We start from the raw sequence: 19135 nt of genomic DNA, 5'->3' as shown, positions 1-19135 counted from the left end.
TCACGTTCGTGTGTCCTAAGCCCATTACTTTTTCTCCTGTTTTCCGTGCATAAATGCCTCTGAACATGTGAATTCACTCGGGTATTTTTTAGATCTAGTATTTTCACCCACACGCTTGGCGCATCACGGGGCGCCCTACTCTGCACCTTCTCCTAGAGTCTTTTACTGCTGTAGTTTTGTTTTCTTCACCCCAGACTTTGCATTTTGCTACAGTTGAATATTTTTGTCTTGCTCGCAATCTGTCTTCTTGGATTCAGACACGTATTTCATTTGTTTTACTTCCCAGAAAATCCCCCCCCCCGATGAATTAGCATCAACACATGTGATGAACTGTCCTATGATTTAATCGGGCTGTATTTACAAGGATTGAACATTTACGTTTACATTAACTCCCACGAGCAGAAGGCAGCTATAGAGCGACGTCTGGCATCCATCAATGAGGCCTGGCAAAATTCTTGCTGGTGTCATCTTATCTCGAGTGGTTGCTTGTCACTGTAATTCACTTTCGAAAGTGCACACACACCGGCACAGCGTGAAGGATGCAGAAATCAACTGCCAAGGATAGAGGATGTCCATGCCAGAGATTCAGGTTACTACTACCATATTATCCACACACACAGTTTGCCACTGCAGCACCCTAAGTGTTCTTTCTGTGTTTAAAGTTGTTTGTCCTGGCCCCAAAAAAATTATGTATCATGAGTCGGATCAGATGTAAAAAGAACCGCCATGGAATACGGTTTAACAACTAGTATGTATTGTGGCTAGATTAGTGTTGAACTATGTGATACTAGGGTTCAGCTTGACAATGCCAATAACGATATATAAATATAAAATGTAATTTACAAAACCAATAGCTCCAACTTTCCAAATGCGAAACCTATTGGCAACGCCAGTGCTTGTTGTACTTAACTTTCTTACTGTGCAGCTTCTTTTTTTTTTTTTTTTTTTTTTTTGCACAACAGCCTTTTCCTTTCACATTTTTACAGCCAACCTTGGATTCACATAAGAGAAGATACTTTATCGCACTCTGCATGCCACCTGTCACCTTTGGGCTTCTGTGTGGCCATGAGCCATCTTGGGTTTAGGAAGCGTTCTTTGTGCAACTCTGTCCTGCGCCTATCCCACAATTCTTCCTGCTTTCCGGCCTGGGTGGAATTCAGACCTTTCCATCAAGTTGGCTCAACTCTAAGGGAGCTCCGTCCATCATCCCCTTTTGTATCAACTCTAAGGGAGGCTACAAATACTACGCAGCCGGACATTTAGAACTTATTTCACACAGTCCATTCAGCTCTCGACACTCCAGGGAGATATATTTCAACCCCTTTGGCTGAAGCCAAAATCTTTCTTTATCACAAACTACCTGCTTAGCATAAAGAACAACCAGTAGGAAGCTTTTCAGCTGCCACAAATATAAAATATAACCTGAAGCTCCACTGCAACAATTTGAGGGGCTATGTTATACCATAGTTGTGTGGAGTCTTAAGTGCTTCTTGCCCAAGCCAGAACCCCTGCCCATGGAACAGATAATGTCTGCCTTAAATATTTCACAAGAGCCAAAAAAGTACCAAAGAGTTGACGCACTGAGCTGAATTCCCACCCCCTGAGAACGCTCCCGAATTATCTTGCTGATACTGTGCCCCCTCCCCCCCTTGACTCATTTTAAGGATTCCCCTTCTTTAGGCCTCACCTGAGCCATGAGAGCAAAAAATGGGGCAACACAACATCCCTAGGAACCTGTTCTCACCATCCAGTTGTTGAATTCCCTTTGTCTGGTACTCTAGGGTACCAATTTGGCACCTTCTGAGGTTGGAGGTTACAAAACAAGGGCTCATAATATCTCCATTCCTGGAATGGTGAGACTTATAAAAAAATGTGAGGCTGGGGGTCATTCACACCAACTGAACAGCCAACCTGAAAAGCAGCAGAGGGCTCAGTAACATTTAAAATGGCAGGATGTGCAAGTTGAGGCTTTCCTGTGAAGTTGACAGCCCGTTCTGTGATTCTGCACCACACGTCAGTGGGCTGGCTCTTTGTCCATACTCTTGTCACTTGCTACTACAATCTGCATTTTGTAGTGCAGTGTTGGGTTATGTTGTGGTTTGTTACATTCAGAAACTGAAAAGGCACCTTAATGGAATACATGTGCATTTTTTAATGCATTTTATGATTTTTCTGAGTATTTTACTTGGATAGAGATACTTGTTCTGTTAAACCAACTTGTTGTTTGTTGATTGCCCAGTCTAACAGTGTGGTCCCGGGGTACTGGAATATCCCTGGCTGCACTGGCAATCTGCAGGGTACTATACATTCAGGTATACGTCATATCATCGTAAGCATGCACTCTGCAAGTCCTTGTCCTGACCGCGCAGTTCCTTTATAGTCCTCCGTTAAATGTCATTGTTCGATTAGAGGGATTTCGTGTGTATTCATTGGTTTGTGGCAATGCCCTGTTTTGCTTTCGAGTGAAAGTAGTTCATCGACAATCCCTGTATGAACACCAGTTGTTCGTCAACCGAAGGTGTCATTTTATTCTCTTGTTGTTGTCTGGCGTTCCTGTAGGTACACGCTGAAGTCCACAACGACGCTTCAGCCATCATATTCCAAACCTCTTGCAATCCTACAGTATCGTCCCATTGGGGTGATTGTGATAGGGGCTCCGTTTTCCTGTGTGTGCGAGGTATTCCCCCGGATAACACTGGCTTAGCTTGTGAGGTTTCAACGAGAAGCTACAGTTTATCGCCCAGGACGTCAAGGTGATAGACGATAATCCTCCCAAAAAAATCTGTGCTCTCCTGGAAAGTTATCTTCAGTTTATCGATGGTCGCCGCTTCCATGGGAAATCTGTGACTACAGCAGTGAAGGAAACACAGGTGGAGGAACAGAACATTACGCAACAATCAATACATTATTACTTTTGTCAATCAGATTAAAATGTTCCTAGAATGACTTTAAATATTGACGAATGACAGAATAAAAATCCTGGCGCTGTCTAACTTTGAAATGATGAAGCCTTTGTCGGTGCCAACGAATTTAAGACACCTGACCGGCAGACATTGTACGCAGATCTTAGCAGGCGGTACTCAACCCACCTCGCTATCTTAAAGGGTGTGAGTTCACAAGTGCATAGAGAAGTAGGACCTTGGTGAACCACTTAATAATAATAGTGCAATTTGTATAGCGCGTAGCTACTTCAGACAAATTGTCCCAGGGCGAAACGTCCAGCTCCCAGAAGGTCATGTCAATAGCGAAGAAATTATTAAATCAGCCCGAACAGAATAACTAGCTGTTTAAATTTTACGAAAAAGAGATTCCATCTGGGCCTGCCGCATTCGAAGAGGTAATGAGTTCCACAGTTTTGATACTAGAAGGGCTGCCCCCAACACATAATTTTTGCCATGGGGATACAGGCCAGCATGAAACCAGAGAATCAGGGGCTCCTCACAGGAAAGTACGGCTTGGTAAAAGGATGTAGATAGCGAGAACCCTTGTTTGTAAAAGCCTTGTAACAATACCAGAGGGCCTTGAAGGAAAGTCTTCTTCGGAGGCAACAAATGCAGCTTAGAAAGCGCAGTCCGCATGGGGGCCCTTCTTGGAAGGCTACTGAATCCTGCATATGCTGAAGTCTCATCAGCCGTGATAGTGACACCGCTAAGTACAGGACGTTTCAGTAGTCCAGCCTGGATGTAAACAGTGCCCATGACTGTTTTTTTTGGGGTGGGGGAAGCAAAGGATTTTTTGAGGGTTTTTAAAATCCCAAAACAATTTCCGGCTAAGGCTGTGATTTGGCTGTCACGGGTGAGCCTCTTGTCGAACCAAATGTCTAGGTTCTTAACCTTGGGCATAGGAGGAGGTAAAGGACCAAGAGAATCTGTCTACCGTGCAGAGGACCAGATAGAGGGCTATTTGCCTAGAATGAGGACCTCTGTTTTACCTGCGTTCAGCTTAAGACAGCGGAGATCCATCCACTGAACGACCTCCATCAGGCCTGTCCTCAGCCAGATAGTCGTGTTAACCGAGCTTTGTGACAGGATGGTGATCTGTTGAGTATCATTACATACGTTATGGTGTTAGATGATCTCGGCCATGGAGCGTATATATAAGTTGAATAGGGTCGGGCTAACAGAGGAGCCCGGAGGTACTCCATGCTGTAGCAGAAAAACCTGAGGATAGAAAGGTTTTTAAAAACCCCTGAAAGGTGAGTTTCGGCAGGAGAGTGACAACCCACTGCAGGGCTTGGTGGCCGACACTGCAACTCCACAAACGCTTAAGATGTTGTGGCACATGGTGTCGAAAGCCGCACGAGGACCACATAAGCAGTGCTGCGGTGTCACCCCTGTAAAGGACTTAGTGGATGGATTCAGCAAGAGGGTAGACTCCGTACTAAGGGAGGGGCCGAAGCCCGACTGCGTCCTGTGAAGTAAGTCCTTCGCCTCAATAAAGCTAGAAAGCTACTGGTTGACATACTTTTCTGCAACCTTGGAAGACAAAGGGAGCAGCGAGGGGGGCCGATACTTTTTGGCCTTCAGCAGGTCTAGCAGAGGTTTTTTGAGGAGCGGAACTACCGTAGTGTGCTTGCAACGCAGCAGAACCCGGCCTGACACGAAGGAGCTATTAAGTACCCCGTGAAGCACAGGTTGCACGGCTTACAGCCCTCGCTCCAAGACGGAGGGAGATGCTGAGTCAAGTGGAGAGCAGGACTTTAACAACCCAATTATACGGGACAATTTGGTGGGTTCAATAGGTTTGCAATGTAATAGCCTGGTGCTGTCAACTGAAGGTTCAAACCATGAATTGAGACACAGAGCGTCGCTGGGAATCTCAGGAAAAGAGTAATAGATAGATGCCCCCAGGGCCGGACTGGGAACCAAAACCGGCCCGGGCAAACAGCTTTGCCGGCCCCCCTGGGTGTGAGGAGGGGGGTGCAGCTGAGCTGTTTGCTACGGACGATTTCGGGCAATTTTGTTATAGGGGGCTGATATTGCCGGCTCCCGGTAACAAAAACGGCCCCCCCAGACCTAAATCCGGCCCCTACCCTGGCGGCCTACTGGGTAAACACCTGATGCCTGTTATGGCCAGTCCGGCCCAGGAGGCCCCCTTGTCCAGAAGAACTGGGCTCGAGTTTTACAGCCCTCTTCTGAAGGCGGGGTGGAGGCTAAAACTCCGGCCAATGAGGATAGAGTCTTGACTTCACTGACTGTGATCCGGACAGTGGTTTCTATTTAAGGAGACAATTGATTTCCAGCTTCTCACAGTCCCTGTTCGCGTCACAGGCATATGGGTGCTATGTTTAGGCAGCAGCAATTTTTCTTCTTTTTTTTATTTTCGAGGCACATTCATCAAATAAAAAAGGTCTCAGCGGCTTGCTAAGACCAGACTATTGACTCTGCCAATGTCTGTTGGTTGTATAGCTGAGAAACAAGTAGGATTTTGCTAAACTTTATGCTGAGCCTATAAAATACAAAACATGTGTGCCTAGACAGTGGTCTCCGTTTCCCTAGCCATGTTTAGATATTGTATATCAGCCTTCGCCAAAATGTAGCTTATGAGCTACTGGGAGCTCTCCAGCTGACTGTAAGTAGCTCTCCTGTGTGCCGACCAGCCTACAAAATTAGAACCCTTTGCTTGTCTGAATTAATATATGAATACCAAAATTTGGAGTGTATATTTGAGATCAAAATGTGTGTATATTCAGAAGATGTTTGGAGGAAAAGGGCTCAATTTTCAAAATATATTGAAAGCTGATATTTGAATGATAAATCATGAGGTTTTCGGCAGACTTATCACCAATGTTATATAAAACATTGGTGCCACAGTCACTGCAGATATGACTGTCATGCGTTTTTCGTGCAGAGGCATGCAAAACTCAAAGCTTTTTTTTTTTTTTTTTAACATCGCTGCTGCTAACCCTGCCTGCTGCGCGGAGGTGATCGCTGCTGGCACTCTTGCACAGGATGGCCACTATTACAACACTAATATTAGTAGCTCTGAATGATTTTCACTGAACATATGTAGCTCTTGCTATAGAAAGGTTGGGGCCTCTTGTTGTACATTGTGGGGACTGACATACAGGTCTGACCAGCCAGAATGAGCGCAACAGAATTTACGTGCCAGGTACTAAGTGGCTGCCTCTGTCACAGTCCCACGGGCCTCTCCGCGGCCCTGGCTGCAGATGTGGACTTCTAGCTCAGTGCTCTCAAGTATTATCCTTACCCAAGCGCTTAGAGGCTGTTTAAGACCTCCTGCGTCCGTTGTTCTCACTCAAAACACACCAGACATGTCCTTTTGCACTATGCATCTTCCAAAGAGGCTTTTTGTGATTCCATCAACTTTCTGTATCACTATGCAGATTCTGCCAATGGAAACGAGCCACGGAATCGCATCTCCTGACCAGTGAGCGCATTGATGAACATGAGCAAAGGATATCTGCAAAGCGTTGATATCTTCAGGATAGAAATCCAGGATTTTCACAAAATCTTCATTCTTTCTACTGCCTGAAAGGAAAAAAAAAAGAATATGTGAAAATCAGACATCTGTTCTCGCTTTGCGCTCGAACACTGGTTTCTAAGCACAATTTCCGTGTAGTGCACTCTGTGCTCCAAGATCTTTGCACATTGAACACTTCATTTTTCCCCAACTTCACTGCAATGTTGTGTTTGAGACGTGTGCACCTTCACAGATCTGGATACACAAGTATCTGTGATTCTCTAACTTTGTGATTTGCACTTCATCGCCTCCTGTGTTGCTTGTGGCGATATGCGACCAGACGTACTAAAGTCTGTGTTGAATCGTGCACACACTGTTTTCACAAGTGTAACACAAAGCAGTGTCTGATGTCCACCTGAAGCACTAAACTGGCTCAGTACATTCACATGGATTTGTCTAACCCATGCTGCCAATATATTGTTTCTACAGCCAAAGGTGTGTCGCTGTACGTTGTGCCTGTACACTATACAAGAGTCAAACCTATTGGCTTTTTCAATACTGATTAAACAAACCACTGCTTACCTTCGAGTTTGGCTGTCCGACTAGCGAATCCCCCTTGAAACTGAATGTGAAGTTCAGAAACCTGCACACTCGTTGGAAATTCCAGCAATATCCACTGGGAGGCGCCCTAGGACAAAAAAAAACGAGTCACCCTAAATAAATAAGTATACACACATATATATTTCCATTGAAAATAAAGTGACATTGTAAATAGGTAGGATACTAAGATTTTTACTTACATTAAAAGACTCTAGACATTCAATAGAAAAATCAAAGGTTAAAGTGATGTTATAGGTAGGCCTTGTAACAATATAAAAACTATTGTTTAAAAAAAAATCGCCAGTTATAGTTTGAGATAACTACAATGTGCGCCCTTGCCATGCACAGCTTTAGACCTTCACATATTTAATTACTCGTGACGTTCAGTGACATCATTAATGACATTGGGATACTGCTGGGTCCGCAGTAAAAATATTTTTAAATGTGCCCTCAGGTGGGGGTCCCTCTGGGAGGCCCCATCCAGAAAAAAAAACTCTTTCCTCCACAGCAGCCAGTGGGTCATGAAACCCCTACCCTGGCCCCATACACCTTAAAGCAGAGGTCTTAAAACATTTTTTGGAGGGGCGGGGGGGGGGGGGGGACTCAGAGCAAAACAGTTGGAGGTTGAGTGCCCCCTTCAAACCTTTACGGCAAACATTGGGGGAGTAGGAGAGGCAGGGTTGAGCGCAGGGGCGGAGCTTTTGAGCTTGTTTCATGTATACTTTTCCTGGAACTCATCTATATTAAATGGGAAACAACCTTTACAACGCAGTCTTTACGTCGCACTACCTTTACATGGCAGTCATTACATCGCAACATACTTTACATCGCATGCCATTACAACGCATGTTATGACAATGCATGTTACTACAACGCAGATATTACATTGCAAGTCATTACAACGCATACCATTACAATGCATAGTACCCTTACACTTTCGACACTTACCCTACTGTTGCACTCACTGGAGTTAGAATAGTTATTTTTACCCCTACACGATCCAACACTTACCTTAAATGCAATGTAATGGTATGCAATGTAATGGTATGCGTTGTAAAGGTATAATGCGATGTAATGGAATGCGTTGTAAAGGTAGTTTCTGAAAATGCGATGTAATGGCATGCTATGTAAAAGAAAGCGTTGCAAAGAATGTTGCGATGTAAAAACTGCGTTGTAAAGGCATGCATTGTAACGTCATACATTCAATTTGAGTGTTGTGAGCCCCTCGCACTCATGGGCCCAAATAGAACTCCACTAATGATAGTCTGCTACTTAGGGCCACAGCCGTCTCCTCTGCCTCTTTCACCGGTTCTCCGCCATGCCTGGTCGTCACCCCAATCTTGAAACAGGCTACCTGTCCTTATTTTTATGTACAGTGGATTTGCCCCTAGGGCACTGGAACACTTTACGTTGCCCAGGATCACAGTTGATGCAGAGACCAGAACCTGGTTCCAAAGTAGGCAGCTCTTGCCCGTAAGCCACACCTCCTCCCTTTTAGAAAGAAAATGACCTCCAACAAGTTTCCCCACCTCCTTGCAACTCTGCTACCAAGGAAAATTAACCTCTATACTCTTGTTTTTAGAGAAAGACATTCATAAATGTGATCTAGTGGATTCCTCAGACCAGCTTCACTAATGATAGCTGCTGCCTTGTGGAGTAGGCTTTTTTCTTTGCCAAAAACATGGGCTCCCGTATTGCCCACAACGCTTGCTGCCTCCGGGCACTTACTCCGAGACCTAGTGAAACACTGACACAGAAAATGTGCACTCTACCCCTTGCAAGCAAGGATAGTAGGGTGTATGTCGTTACAACGCATGCTTTTTCTTGCGTTGGGGGCGCTGGATAGTGGAATAGTTTAATTTACTATTCTAACTCCAGTCCCCGTGGATAGTAGGGAAGGTTTTAGATAGTAAATTAAACTATTCCCTATCCTACAGCGCCCTCCAGCGCAAGTCGTTGTAACGACTTGCGTTGTAATACCTGCGTTGTAAAGGTACTGCGTGTAAAATGTTTCGTTGTAAAGGATGTTTCCCGGATAGTAAAACAGCCTTAAGTGGGGTTTAGTCAGGGTCATTGGAATTATATGATTTCGTTGCAATGGTGTTATCTGTATAATTCGCTTTTTCTTGCCTCTTTAGTCAACCCTGCCACATGATTTGGTCCTCTGCTGCCACATAATTCCAGTGACCCTAGGTTTAGTTTGCCACACAGATATCTGCAATCATTGCATTAGCTCACTGAAGTTTATAATGTCAAAGAGTACATTTTCCACAGATTAGCTAAACTTGCATTGATTTTTTTAAAATTTAATATGTGTGTATTTTTTATATACAATTACCAGAGGCTGAGAAATAAAATAGTTACTGAATATTTTGTTCTTTTTAGCCACATGTTTGTCCCGGTCACACTACTTACTGACTATGGCCAGAGCACTCAGGAAATTGCACACTTTTTATGCACTTAAACCTCTGCATGTAAAAGAAAGCAGCCTGGAAATGTGCCAAATTAACGATGTTGCTTCGACCAGACCTCCTGCACTTACAAGCCCTTGCAGACGCATTTGCGCCCCCAGTGAATGTAGTTAAGGACCCCAGGGGCGTGTACAACAGCTTAAAGGCATGTGCCTTACAGGTATAAGGAGGCGGGGCTTGCGTCTTGAACTTATCTCTCTGGTTCAGGCCCTGTAACAACCAGCATAGCCCTCGGCAGTGGGCTTTAAAGTTTTATCAAAGATCAGGTTTGGTTGTAGCCCACTTATGTACTGAAGTTTGATTTTTGCAAAGTCACTCACTCACCTGGTCGGAGTTCCAGCAGGTGTCCTCATTCCCGTCAAACAGGTACTTTTTGCCAAATTGTTTCACATCCCTATTCAGAACTGAACTTACGCTGCAAGCAAGAGGGAAATACAAGGGTTAATGGTCTTCGAAGTAGATGGTTTTCCATTTTGCACAGTGAAAACGCCACAGCAGCAGTGAATTACAATTCAGAAGGGTCAGCTGTCAAAAATAAAGTGTGATGGACTGTTCAGAATTCCGAAAGTAAGTAGCAAAGGACTGTTAAGTCAAAGTTGATTCTGTCCAAACTCCTGAACCCAGAAGCATAACTCATCAAAGTCTCAGACAGATCTATAGAAGCAGCACTGAGAGGGGAAGGAAGGCTACTGTTCAGACCGCTGGCAGAAGGGTTACCAAATGCTGTAGCCACCAGGACCCACAGATGCAGTCCTGGGTTCTCATTTTACAAACCTGGAAAAGGGAATTAAGACTACAACTCCCAGAATTCATTTGTTTGCAGAAAGAAAACCCAGGACTCGAATGTGTGACCCATGTTAACATGAAGCACCTTCTCTCATTTGGTGGGACCAGATATTGATGCCCGGCTTTGTGGTAGTGTCACTTATGCCTAAAAACATACTTTTTTATTATTATAAAGTGCGAATTGTTTTTTAGGTCTCGCCTGTCGATGCGCATGCGCATCGAGCAAGCGAGACTATGGGGGCTTATCCACTCTTTATCCACTGCAAGGAATCGTGGCGATTCCTTGCAGTGCCCGTGACTTTTAAGCTCAATGCGCATGCGCATTGAGCTTAAAAGCGCGTGCACGTCCGTCTTGTTTTACCCGCTCCGCCCCCTCCCCTTCCCGCTGTGTACCATTTCTCCTCCCCCCTCCCCTCTCCTCCGTCCGTCTCGTTTGTTTAATTTAACCCGCTCCGCCCCCTCCCCTTCCCGCCGTGTCGCATTTCTCCTCCCCCCTCCCCTCTCTTCCCTCCGTCTCGTTTGTTTATTTTACCCGCTCCGCCCCCTCCCCTGCCCGCCGTGTCGCATTTTTTTTTATTCGAAGCCTAGTTCAGACTATCGAGGTTCCTGCCATTGTGCCGAGGACCGGAGCCGCACACCGTTGCAACCTCCACGAGACTCCTAAGAGGTTAGCCCTTATCATCATGCTGAGCGCACCCTTGTGCTCCCCATGCCTTCTACCTTTCAATGGTAAAGGATGGCACCGCTGACACAACCTACACCCTTTCCCACTCCCCAGCTCCAACAGCAAGAAACCGCTAATCAGCGAGGTTAAGCTGCCCTACCAGCCACTCCGAGCAAATACGAACCATGGAACCACTTCCAAGGACCGCACTGAGCGAAGAAAAGGTAATGCTCAACCCTTGGCTATTCACATTCTTTTCTGACGCCATATGCCCGGCAACCAGCCCTGACATTCATCACTTTCTTTCAAAAGGAATGACGCAGCGCTCTATACACCTTAATCATTCGGATTCAAGCAATATTTCGCTTGAACTAGGGTAAGGCAGTCCATTTACGAAGTTCCGCCCATTCGTTCACTTTACCCTGCCGCCTTGCAAACTTCTCTTCCCACGTCTCGCCACTAAATTAATTGACCCTCCGCATACACTCGATCACCCCCATAAATCCATTAGAACATAAGTATCACCTTCTTGAACACTTGTGAAAACACTTGCACAGTATACCTCGCCACGAATAACACAAAGCTAGCAGTTTTCCTGACATGCACAAGTGCTATCTAGGAGCACACATCTCACAGGTGGCACGAGTACCCGACTCCAACATTGTTTTAACTTATGTTGTCTACAAATATGGTGGCACTTGATCCCTACACCAGTTGTTGACATATTGAAATGCAACTATTACAGTAATTCTGACAGGTCGCTGTTGTCTGTTTTTCCTCCCCCCTTTTTCCTGTTCCTTATCCCAACAGGCTCCAACGATAGACACCAGGCAATTGTATTTAAATTAGTCCTGATGATGATCCCCCTTATCTAGGAGCTAGGGATCGAAACGTCGACTGTTCTAAAACAATGCCACAAACTGACCATTGAGTGACATTATTGTGGACATTGTTTGGCAAAGCTTGCTTTACTAGATTTCAAGTGCAAGCCACCGTGGCTCCAAAGTTATTGCCTGATATTTTGTATGTTTTGCACTACTTAGTTCGTTCAGCTGTTTTGTAACTGAACAATTCTTGCCCCCTTTTGTTTGGAAAAAAAAAGTTTAGAATACAGTTATCTCGCACCGTCTTTAACTGAGTTCTTGCATTGCCTTACTTCTGGGGCACTTTAAAATAGAATTAATGGATGACTCCCAGGGTAGAAACTATATTCATTTTGCCTTCTGGTTTGATGAGCATTCTTTGCAGAGATGGCGTACTTACTCCTGCCTAGCGCCAATGTGACATGTCTGGGAGCACTATTTCGAATTACTGATTCGATTCCCTCTGTTCCAACCCAGCCTCACCTCCTTCGGAGGGCCCAACAAGTAGGGTTGAGTTTGACATAGTAAGGGGCCTTGTAAAGCTCCAGTACGCTTTATAGAAATATAATCTTCGCAGGGCCTGATACACTTTCTCTGACTGTCGCAACTATTCACCCATTTATCTACGCCCGCTGCATACTTCCTGTAAGACAACTGGAGTTCAGTTTTCGAGTGAATGCTGGGCTCACATTGGCAGGTGATCTTCCTCACTCTCACTCATCCTCACTCACCCTCAACCCCTCACCCTCACTCACCCTCAACCCCTCACCCTCACTCACTCACCCTCAACCCCTCACCCCCTCACTCACCCTCACTCTCACTCATCCTCATCCTCACTCAACCACCCTCAACCTCACTCACCCTCAACCCCTCACACTCACTCACCCTCAACCCCTCACCCTCACTCACTCACCCTCAACCCCTCACCCTCAACCCCTCACCCTCACTCACCCACCCTCACTCACCCTCAACCCCTCACCCTCAAACCCTCACCCTCACTCACCCACCCTCAACCCCTCACCCTCACTCACCCTCAACCCCTCACTCACTCACCCTCACTCACCCTCAACCCCTCCCCCTCGACCCCTCCCCCTCAACCCCTCACCCTCACCCTCACTCACCCTCCCTCACCCTCAACCCCTCACCCTCAAACCATCACTCACCCTCAACCCCTCACCCTCAACCCCTCACTCACCCTCAACCCCTCACCCTCACTCACCCTCAACCCCTCACCCTCACTCACTCACCCTCAACCCCTCACCCCCTCACCCTCAACCCCTCACTCACCCTCACTCTCACTCACCCTCACTCAGCCTCAACTACTCCCCCTCACCCTCACTCACCCAAAACCCCTCACCCTCACTCACCCTCACCCTCACTCACCCTCAACACCTCACTCACCCTCACCCTCACTCACCTTCACTCACCCTCAACACCTCACCCTCAACCTCAACCCCTCACCCTCACCCACCCTCACTCACCCTCACTCACCCTCAACCCCTCACCCTCACTCACCCTCACCCTCACTCACCCTCACCCTCACTCACCCTCACCCTCACACAGTGCAATAGTTCTCAGACCATTTCAGTTAGAGCTTTTAGAAATGTTTATGGCTTTTTTTATTTGTAATACTTTAGCATTGGCTACAGGAAACAAAAATGCTAAACATTTACAAAAAAAACCCATAAACAATTCTAAAAACACTAACTCTAATGGTGCGAGACCTATTGCATTTCCAATGCTTGTTTTAGTAGCAACTGCTGTATTCTACAATCTTTAGTTTAAGAGGTTTTGTTGAAATACATCAACACAACCTTATTTTACAGGGCACTCCATTGAATGACTATACCAGAGACACGAAACCACACCCACAAAAATCTTGGGTGAATACACACCCGGCCTTAACTCCGCAGCAGACAGCATAAGCCTCTCTCCACTCCACAGCTGTTCCGAAAGGCTCTGGGTCCCGAGGCGCATTCAGATTGTTCTGGAATGCCCACTCATCCCCAGGTTGGCCCCAACCCCAGACTGTTCTGTCAAATGCTATATATACAAACATGTTTTAATGGGCCCCTGTTTAGGCTTATTATATGCCTCCACGTCACCGGGACACACCTTTCCCAATCCCGAGCTTACTTTTACAGAGCATTGCTTCCAGTCCTATTGCTTTCATATAAATGCACTAAAATAACAACTTTTAAAATGCACGTATCTGTTAACAGAAGACTAGGGCTGGTATTCAGATCGGTGTTCATCTTATAACCCAAGTGTGAATTCTGAGAGAAATCTTGATGTGGACTTTAACTTCTAGGAGCTATGTTGCCTCAGCAGCTTACAAGATGGCTCAGCCAGTTGAACACTCGCGGCTAAAACAAAGTGATAAGCAAGTCCCCACGTTTTCATGTTCTGGCAGGGCCAACACAGGCTTCCATACTTAGGAAGTCAGCATTGAGAGTGGCATTGTGTGTTGCCAAGCCTTGTAAACAGAGGTGTGGTATAAAACACTAGATTAAAAATACCGGCTATTACCATTAATAGACACATAAGGCACATTTTATAGTTGATCTGGTCTCCAGGCCGGTATTAAATATTACCCAAATTAACAGTGCGCATTTTATCGACATCAGAAGGAGGAAAGTCTGTGTGGCCCCACCAGGAATTGAATCTCTAACACTGAGGTTTCCGACACATATCTGTACAATGAAATACATTAACCCTTTGATTGTGCTATTTTATTTTAACAATACAATAGTTCGGGCTCTGGGAGTGTGTCCCCGTGCTCGAGAACACTTGCACCTTATAACTCTGATCAGCTCCAGAACTTTCCCAAATGTATCCGATTCTTCCCTAAATATCATAGATTTACCCTGAGTGCCCCCCGGACCCTCTTAGGACTCTTCCCCTCACCCCCCTTACCGGCTCACGATCTCTGCACACAGCACGGACGCCGCCATCTTGCTTAGGGTGCCGTAAAGCAGGCTTTGCTCTTCACGACAGCATGCGTCACGTTATGGCGGCCATATTGGGTGAGGCAAAAACATAGCTGGGTCTCCTTCTTCAAATCACCTACCTCCAGGAGAGGCTTTGGTTTCCGGGCGGACTTTGCTCATAGAAGCCCTCATGCTTTGGGATTTGGGCTCATTCTTGAACACACATGAGTGACAGTCTCAGACCAGATATTGTCGCATTTAGAACAAAGGCCTTTAGAAGAAAATCCTTCCTTTGGGGAGGAAGCCTCTATTCTCTCCACAGGGCTGTGGTCCCCTCTTGAATGGTGTTTTGTCCTCAATTTGGTTCCTCTCTGGTCTGTGAGTAATCTCGTGAAATCCTTCCTGAGGTTTAATTCTGATGGGGACTGATTTAAAGGTCACCGCAATATGATTTTGCACTGGCCTGAAACTAGGGTTGCCACTTAAGCGGTTTTCTGCCGGCACCACCAGCATTTTAATATCCCGGCTGGTTAAAAAATAAGTCACATCGCCAAAAGCCAGTATCTTTTGTTCTTGTCTGTAGATACATCAAAGCAAATAAAAATCACTTTTAAATGTGCTTTAGAGCCAAGTTGATAATTGATGACTAATAATTACTGTAAACAATGACAGAAAAGCCAAGTTACAAATGAATACGTACCATTTCGTTTAAAGTTGTGTTTAGTATCGTATCCTGTCCTATTCAGACTTAAAATAATTTGCGGGTATTTTTCTCTTCAAATGGTGCCAACCCTACCTGTAACAATTCCTCGTTCCTTCCCAGCTCTATAATGGCTTGGAACTATATGCCTGGTTCCCTTACAAATCGCAGTTGGAGCTTCAGAGTGTGGCTGCCACGTTCTCACCATTAAATCAGGATAGAGCGTTGGTGAAATTTATTTAATGGCAGCAAAATGTGCGTGATTTTACGATATGCTTGTTGCGTGAAATTTCTGACACTAGGCCATTAAGCCAGTTTGTATAATTATGTACCATTTGTGGTAAAAACTTGATCACAAATGCTGCAATTGGTAGATGCACGGAACAACAATGCGAATGTCTGTTGTTCACGGTGCTCTTGTTTAAATACATGTGTGTGCCTAAACTTGATGTACGGATACATTTTGGTCTAAATATATCTAATTTTTGCAATCGTGTTGCATAAGTGCGCGAAACCAAATTGAGGGAATTTCGCACACACCTAATCAGGATCTGCCCCAATACAGTGTTTAAGGAATCCAAATCCTCCCAGACCTCTTTGTTGGCTTTGAGTAGCAGAAATAAGTTATGATCTACATAACTTTGGGGTGTGACTACAGCATTTCGCGCAGCCACCGATTCATGAAAGTTTTCTTCCACACCTTCATTGTGTCAGGAATATTTAGATTATCTCCTCATATGTGTAATGTACTTGCAAACTTTACCTGATGGCCCGGGGAACAGCGTTTACAACGCAACTTTTACAACGAAGTACCTTTACGACACAACCATTACAACGCAACTTTTACAACGACTTGCGCTGGGGGGCGCTCTAGGATAGGGAATAGTTTTAATTTACTATCCAACACCTTCCCTACTATCCACGGGGACTGGAGTTGGAATAGTAAATTAAACTATTCACTATCCAACGCAAGTCGTTGTAAAACTTGCGTCGTAAAGGCATGCATTGTAAAAGCATGCGTTGTAACGACGTACATCCTGATGGCCCATGTGTGACTTCAATGGTTGCATACAGGATGTGCTCTTCATTGAAACAGAGTCTACACATGGGTCAATTTCTGAAGCGGAATACGTGATTGGAATGGTTTTTGTGATGGTGGGATAATGGCATTGTGCATTTGGTGTCTACACAATCACTGCAATCTCTGCTGGTTTCTTGCTACAAGTTAGTTCCGGGTACTTTCCACAGCACCCAGCCACGACCAGCCTTTGCTAACGCCTGCTGTTTCAAGGTCTAGCGTATGTGTGGTACAAGCGACTGCCCTGATGGTGCGATACCGAACATTGTTGTTACATTATTGTTCAATAGAAATATTATAGCCCAGGTAGCGTCTTAAAAAATATCGCCACATGCGAGTAGAAAATAGAAAACCTACACTCAGTGGGATGATGATTTTTTCTAAGCAATATTTAGAACAATGGATTTACAACACACAATATTTATGACAGCAGTATTGTGACATACAGCCAGTCTGATCTTAACACAAGGAGAGATCTTTCCCTTGCAATATTTCGGTGGTCGAAATACATTTAGGGGGAGCTGGATAAGTAAGAGACATTTGAATACCTTAGGGGAACAATAGAGTGGAGAATGGAAAGTGTGTGAGACATTTAAATTCTTTGCATTAGAAATATGGCACAGATGGAGGGGACTACACTGAGACATTTAAATAGACAAAAGGTAGGAATACAGTAGAGGTGGAAAGGAGGGTAAGAGAGACATTTAAATATTAAATGGCAGAAATGTCACAGAGTTTGGAGAGTGGGATGAAAGAAACCATTACAAATTCAAATTGTAGAAACAAAGTAGAGGTAGGTGAAGGAGTGAGAGAGACATTTAAATATTTTAATGGTAGAAGCAGAGAGGGAATGAGGGAGACATTTTAATATTTCAGTGGTAGGAATGCAACTGAGTGGGAGAGAGTTATTTTAATAGTCAAATGTTAGAAATAGAATTGAGTTTGAAAGGTAAACGAGAGAGATAGTTACATGTTTCAATGGTAGCAATGCAACTACTATGAGGGGGTTTGGGTATGGAAAATACATTTGAATATCTGTGTTCAAATGGGAGGTGGGGATACAGGCGATACATCTAAATACTTCAATGTCAGAAATACAGCAGAGGTGGTCGAGGATATGGGAAAGATACTAAAATATTTTAGGGGTAGGAATATGGCTGAGGAAGATATTGGAAGACATTGAAATATTTCTGGGGTAAGAGTTTAAGATATGGGAGACACATTAAAATATTTCTGGGGTACGAATTTAAGAGAGGAGTATATGGGAGAGACAGTGAAATATTTTGGGGGTAAGAATTCGAGAGAAGAGGCTATGGGCGAGACGGAAACAGCGGCGTAGCGTGGGTTGCCAGCTCACGGGGCAAGGCACTTATCCTTCCACTTTTCTTTTGACATTTTGTGCCCCTAAGAATGCCCCAGCGCTCTTAAGAATATCCCTAAGAATTTTGCACCTGGGGCAACCATTCATGTGGCCCGGCCCACGCTACGCCACTGGACTGAAATATTTCTGGAGTCAGAATATGAGAGAGGAGGCTAAGGGAGAGGCATTTAAATTCTATTATTAATAGTGTGTCTTTGACATTCTAGCATTTTGCAAATGAATAATTGATAGAAAGTTTAATATAAGGATGAAGGGGTATCTATATGTGCAGTGGAATTGACGTATAATGTTTTAATTTTTTTATAGTGAAAAAAACTGAATGTTTTGCTGGAAGAAAGAAAAATGGGAGATTGAGCTGAGCTCACACCTTTATTTATGCTTCAGTGGGCACAGAAAGGTTAAACATTGTCCAGAAACCAAAATATCTTCTATTTTGATTAGGGGTGGAATTCACGGTTACACTCTGCAGAATTCCTCAGAGTTGCTTGAAAACTCAGGGAGATTTCGCGAGATCAACAAAAGGGCGGAATTAGGGACGTTGTGCTGATTTTAAGCACCGGAAACTCGTTTTGCGCTGAAAAATCACTGCAAATGGCATCACATGGCGTGCCAGAGGGCGCTACTTCTCAAGTTGATTTTGTTTCCGTCCGAGTAGATTTCTTAACTCCAGCAGCAGCTTTCTGAGCACAAACTGTTGCAACCGCCCGCGTTGGGAAAATAACATAACGTGTATTTGTAAAGCGCACGTTCACCCGGAGGTATCTTGGCGCTGAATAACAGATGTGTATTGTTACCCAACTCAATGGTACTCATTTAATCGACCTCAGAAGGATGAAAGGCTGAGTGGACCCGCCGGGATTTGAACCTGTGACCATGAGGTCGAACACAGGCCCCTGCAGTGGAGGCATTGGTCCACTTAGCCACCAGACCCGGCTCTTCTAGAGACCAGAAATCGCGCTAGGAGACGCCAAATCTCGCTTGCGCTCACCACCTTAACGTTGGTGAGCCATGCATGAGAAAAAACTTCACCATGCTGCAGTTGGCGAAATATGGCCAGCACTCCGCGTTACATGCTTAACGCTGAGTGGCCAAAACTCCACCAACTCCGCTGGTGGAGCAGAATTTATCCCTCACCCCTAGTTTGATGTCCATCTTCACTATAACCAGTTCACTAATCGCCAAATGCATTACTTTAGAAGGCCAATGTTGATAAACTGCTTTGTGTGATTCAAGGCTGAA

The 19135-nt window shown here is 44.9% G+C and overlaps 1 protein-coding gene across 1 annotated transcript; it reads right to left on the bottom strand.

The window, feature by feature from the left end:
* Positions 1 to 1665: 1665 nt before the first annotated feature.
* On the bottom strand, positions 1666 to 14761 carry NR2C2AP (nuclear receptor 2C2 associated protein). The gene is made up of 5 exons (XM_078671516.1): positions 14724 to 14761; positions 9819 to 9909; positions 7006 to 7111; positions 6424 to 6491; positions 1666 to 2843 (listed from the first exon to the last, which is right to left on the bottom strand). Exons 1-5 carry the CDS (start codon positions 14759 to 14761, stop codon positions 2727 to 2729), a joined length of 420 nt encoding a protein of 139 aa, XP_078527642.1. The 3' UTR covers positions 1666 to 2726.
* Positions 14762 to 19135: the final 4374 nt, after the last annotated feature.

Source organism: Lissotriton helveticus, chromosome 12 (genome assembly GCF_964261635.1).
Source record: "Lissotriton helveticus chromosome 12, aLisHel1.1, whole genome shotgun sequence".
NCBI classification, from domain to species: domain Eukaryota; kingdom Metazoa; phylum Chordata; class Amphibia; order Caudata; family Salamandridae; genus Lissotriton; species Lissotriton helveticus.
Note: the sequence above shows the minus strand (reverse complement) of the source record. Positions and strands in the feature narration are given on the sequence as shown.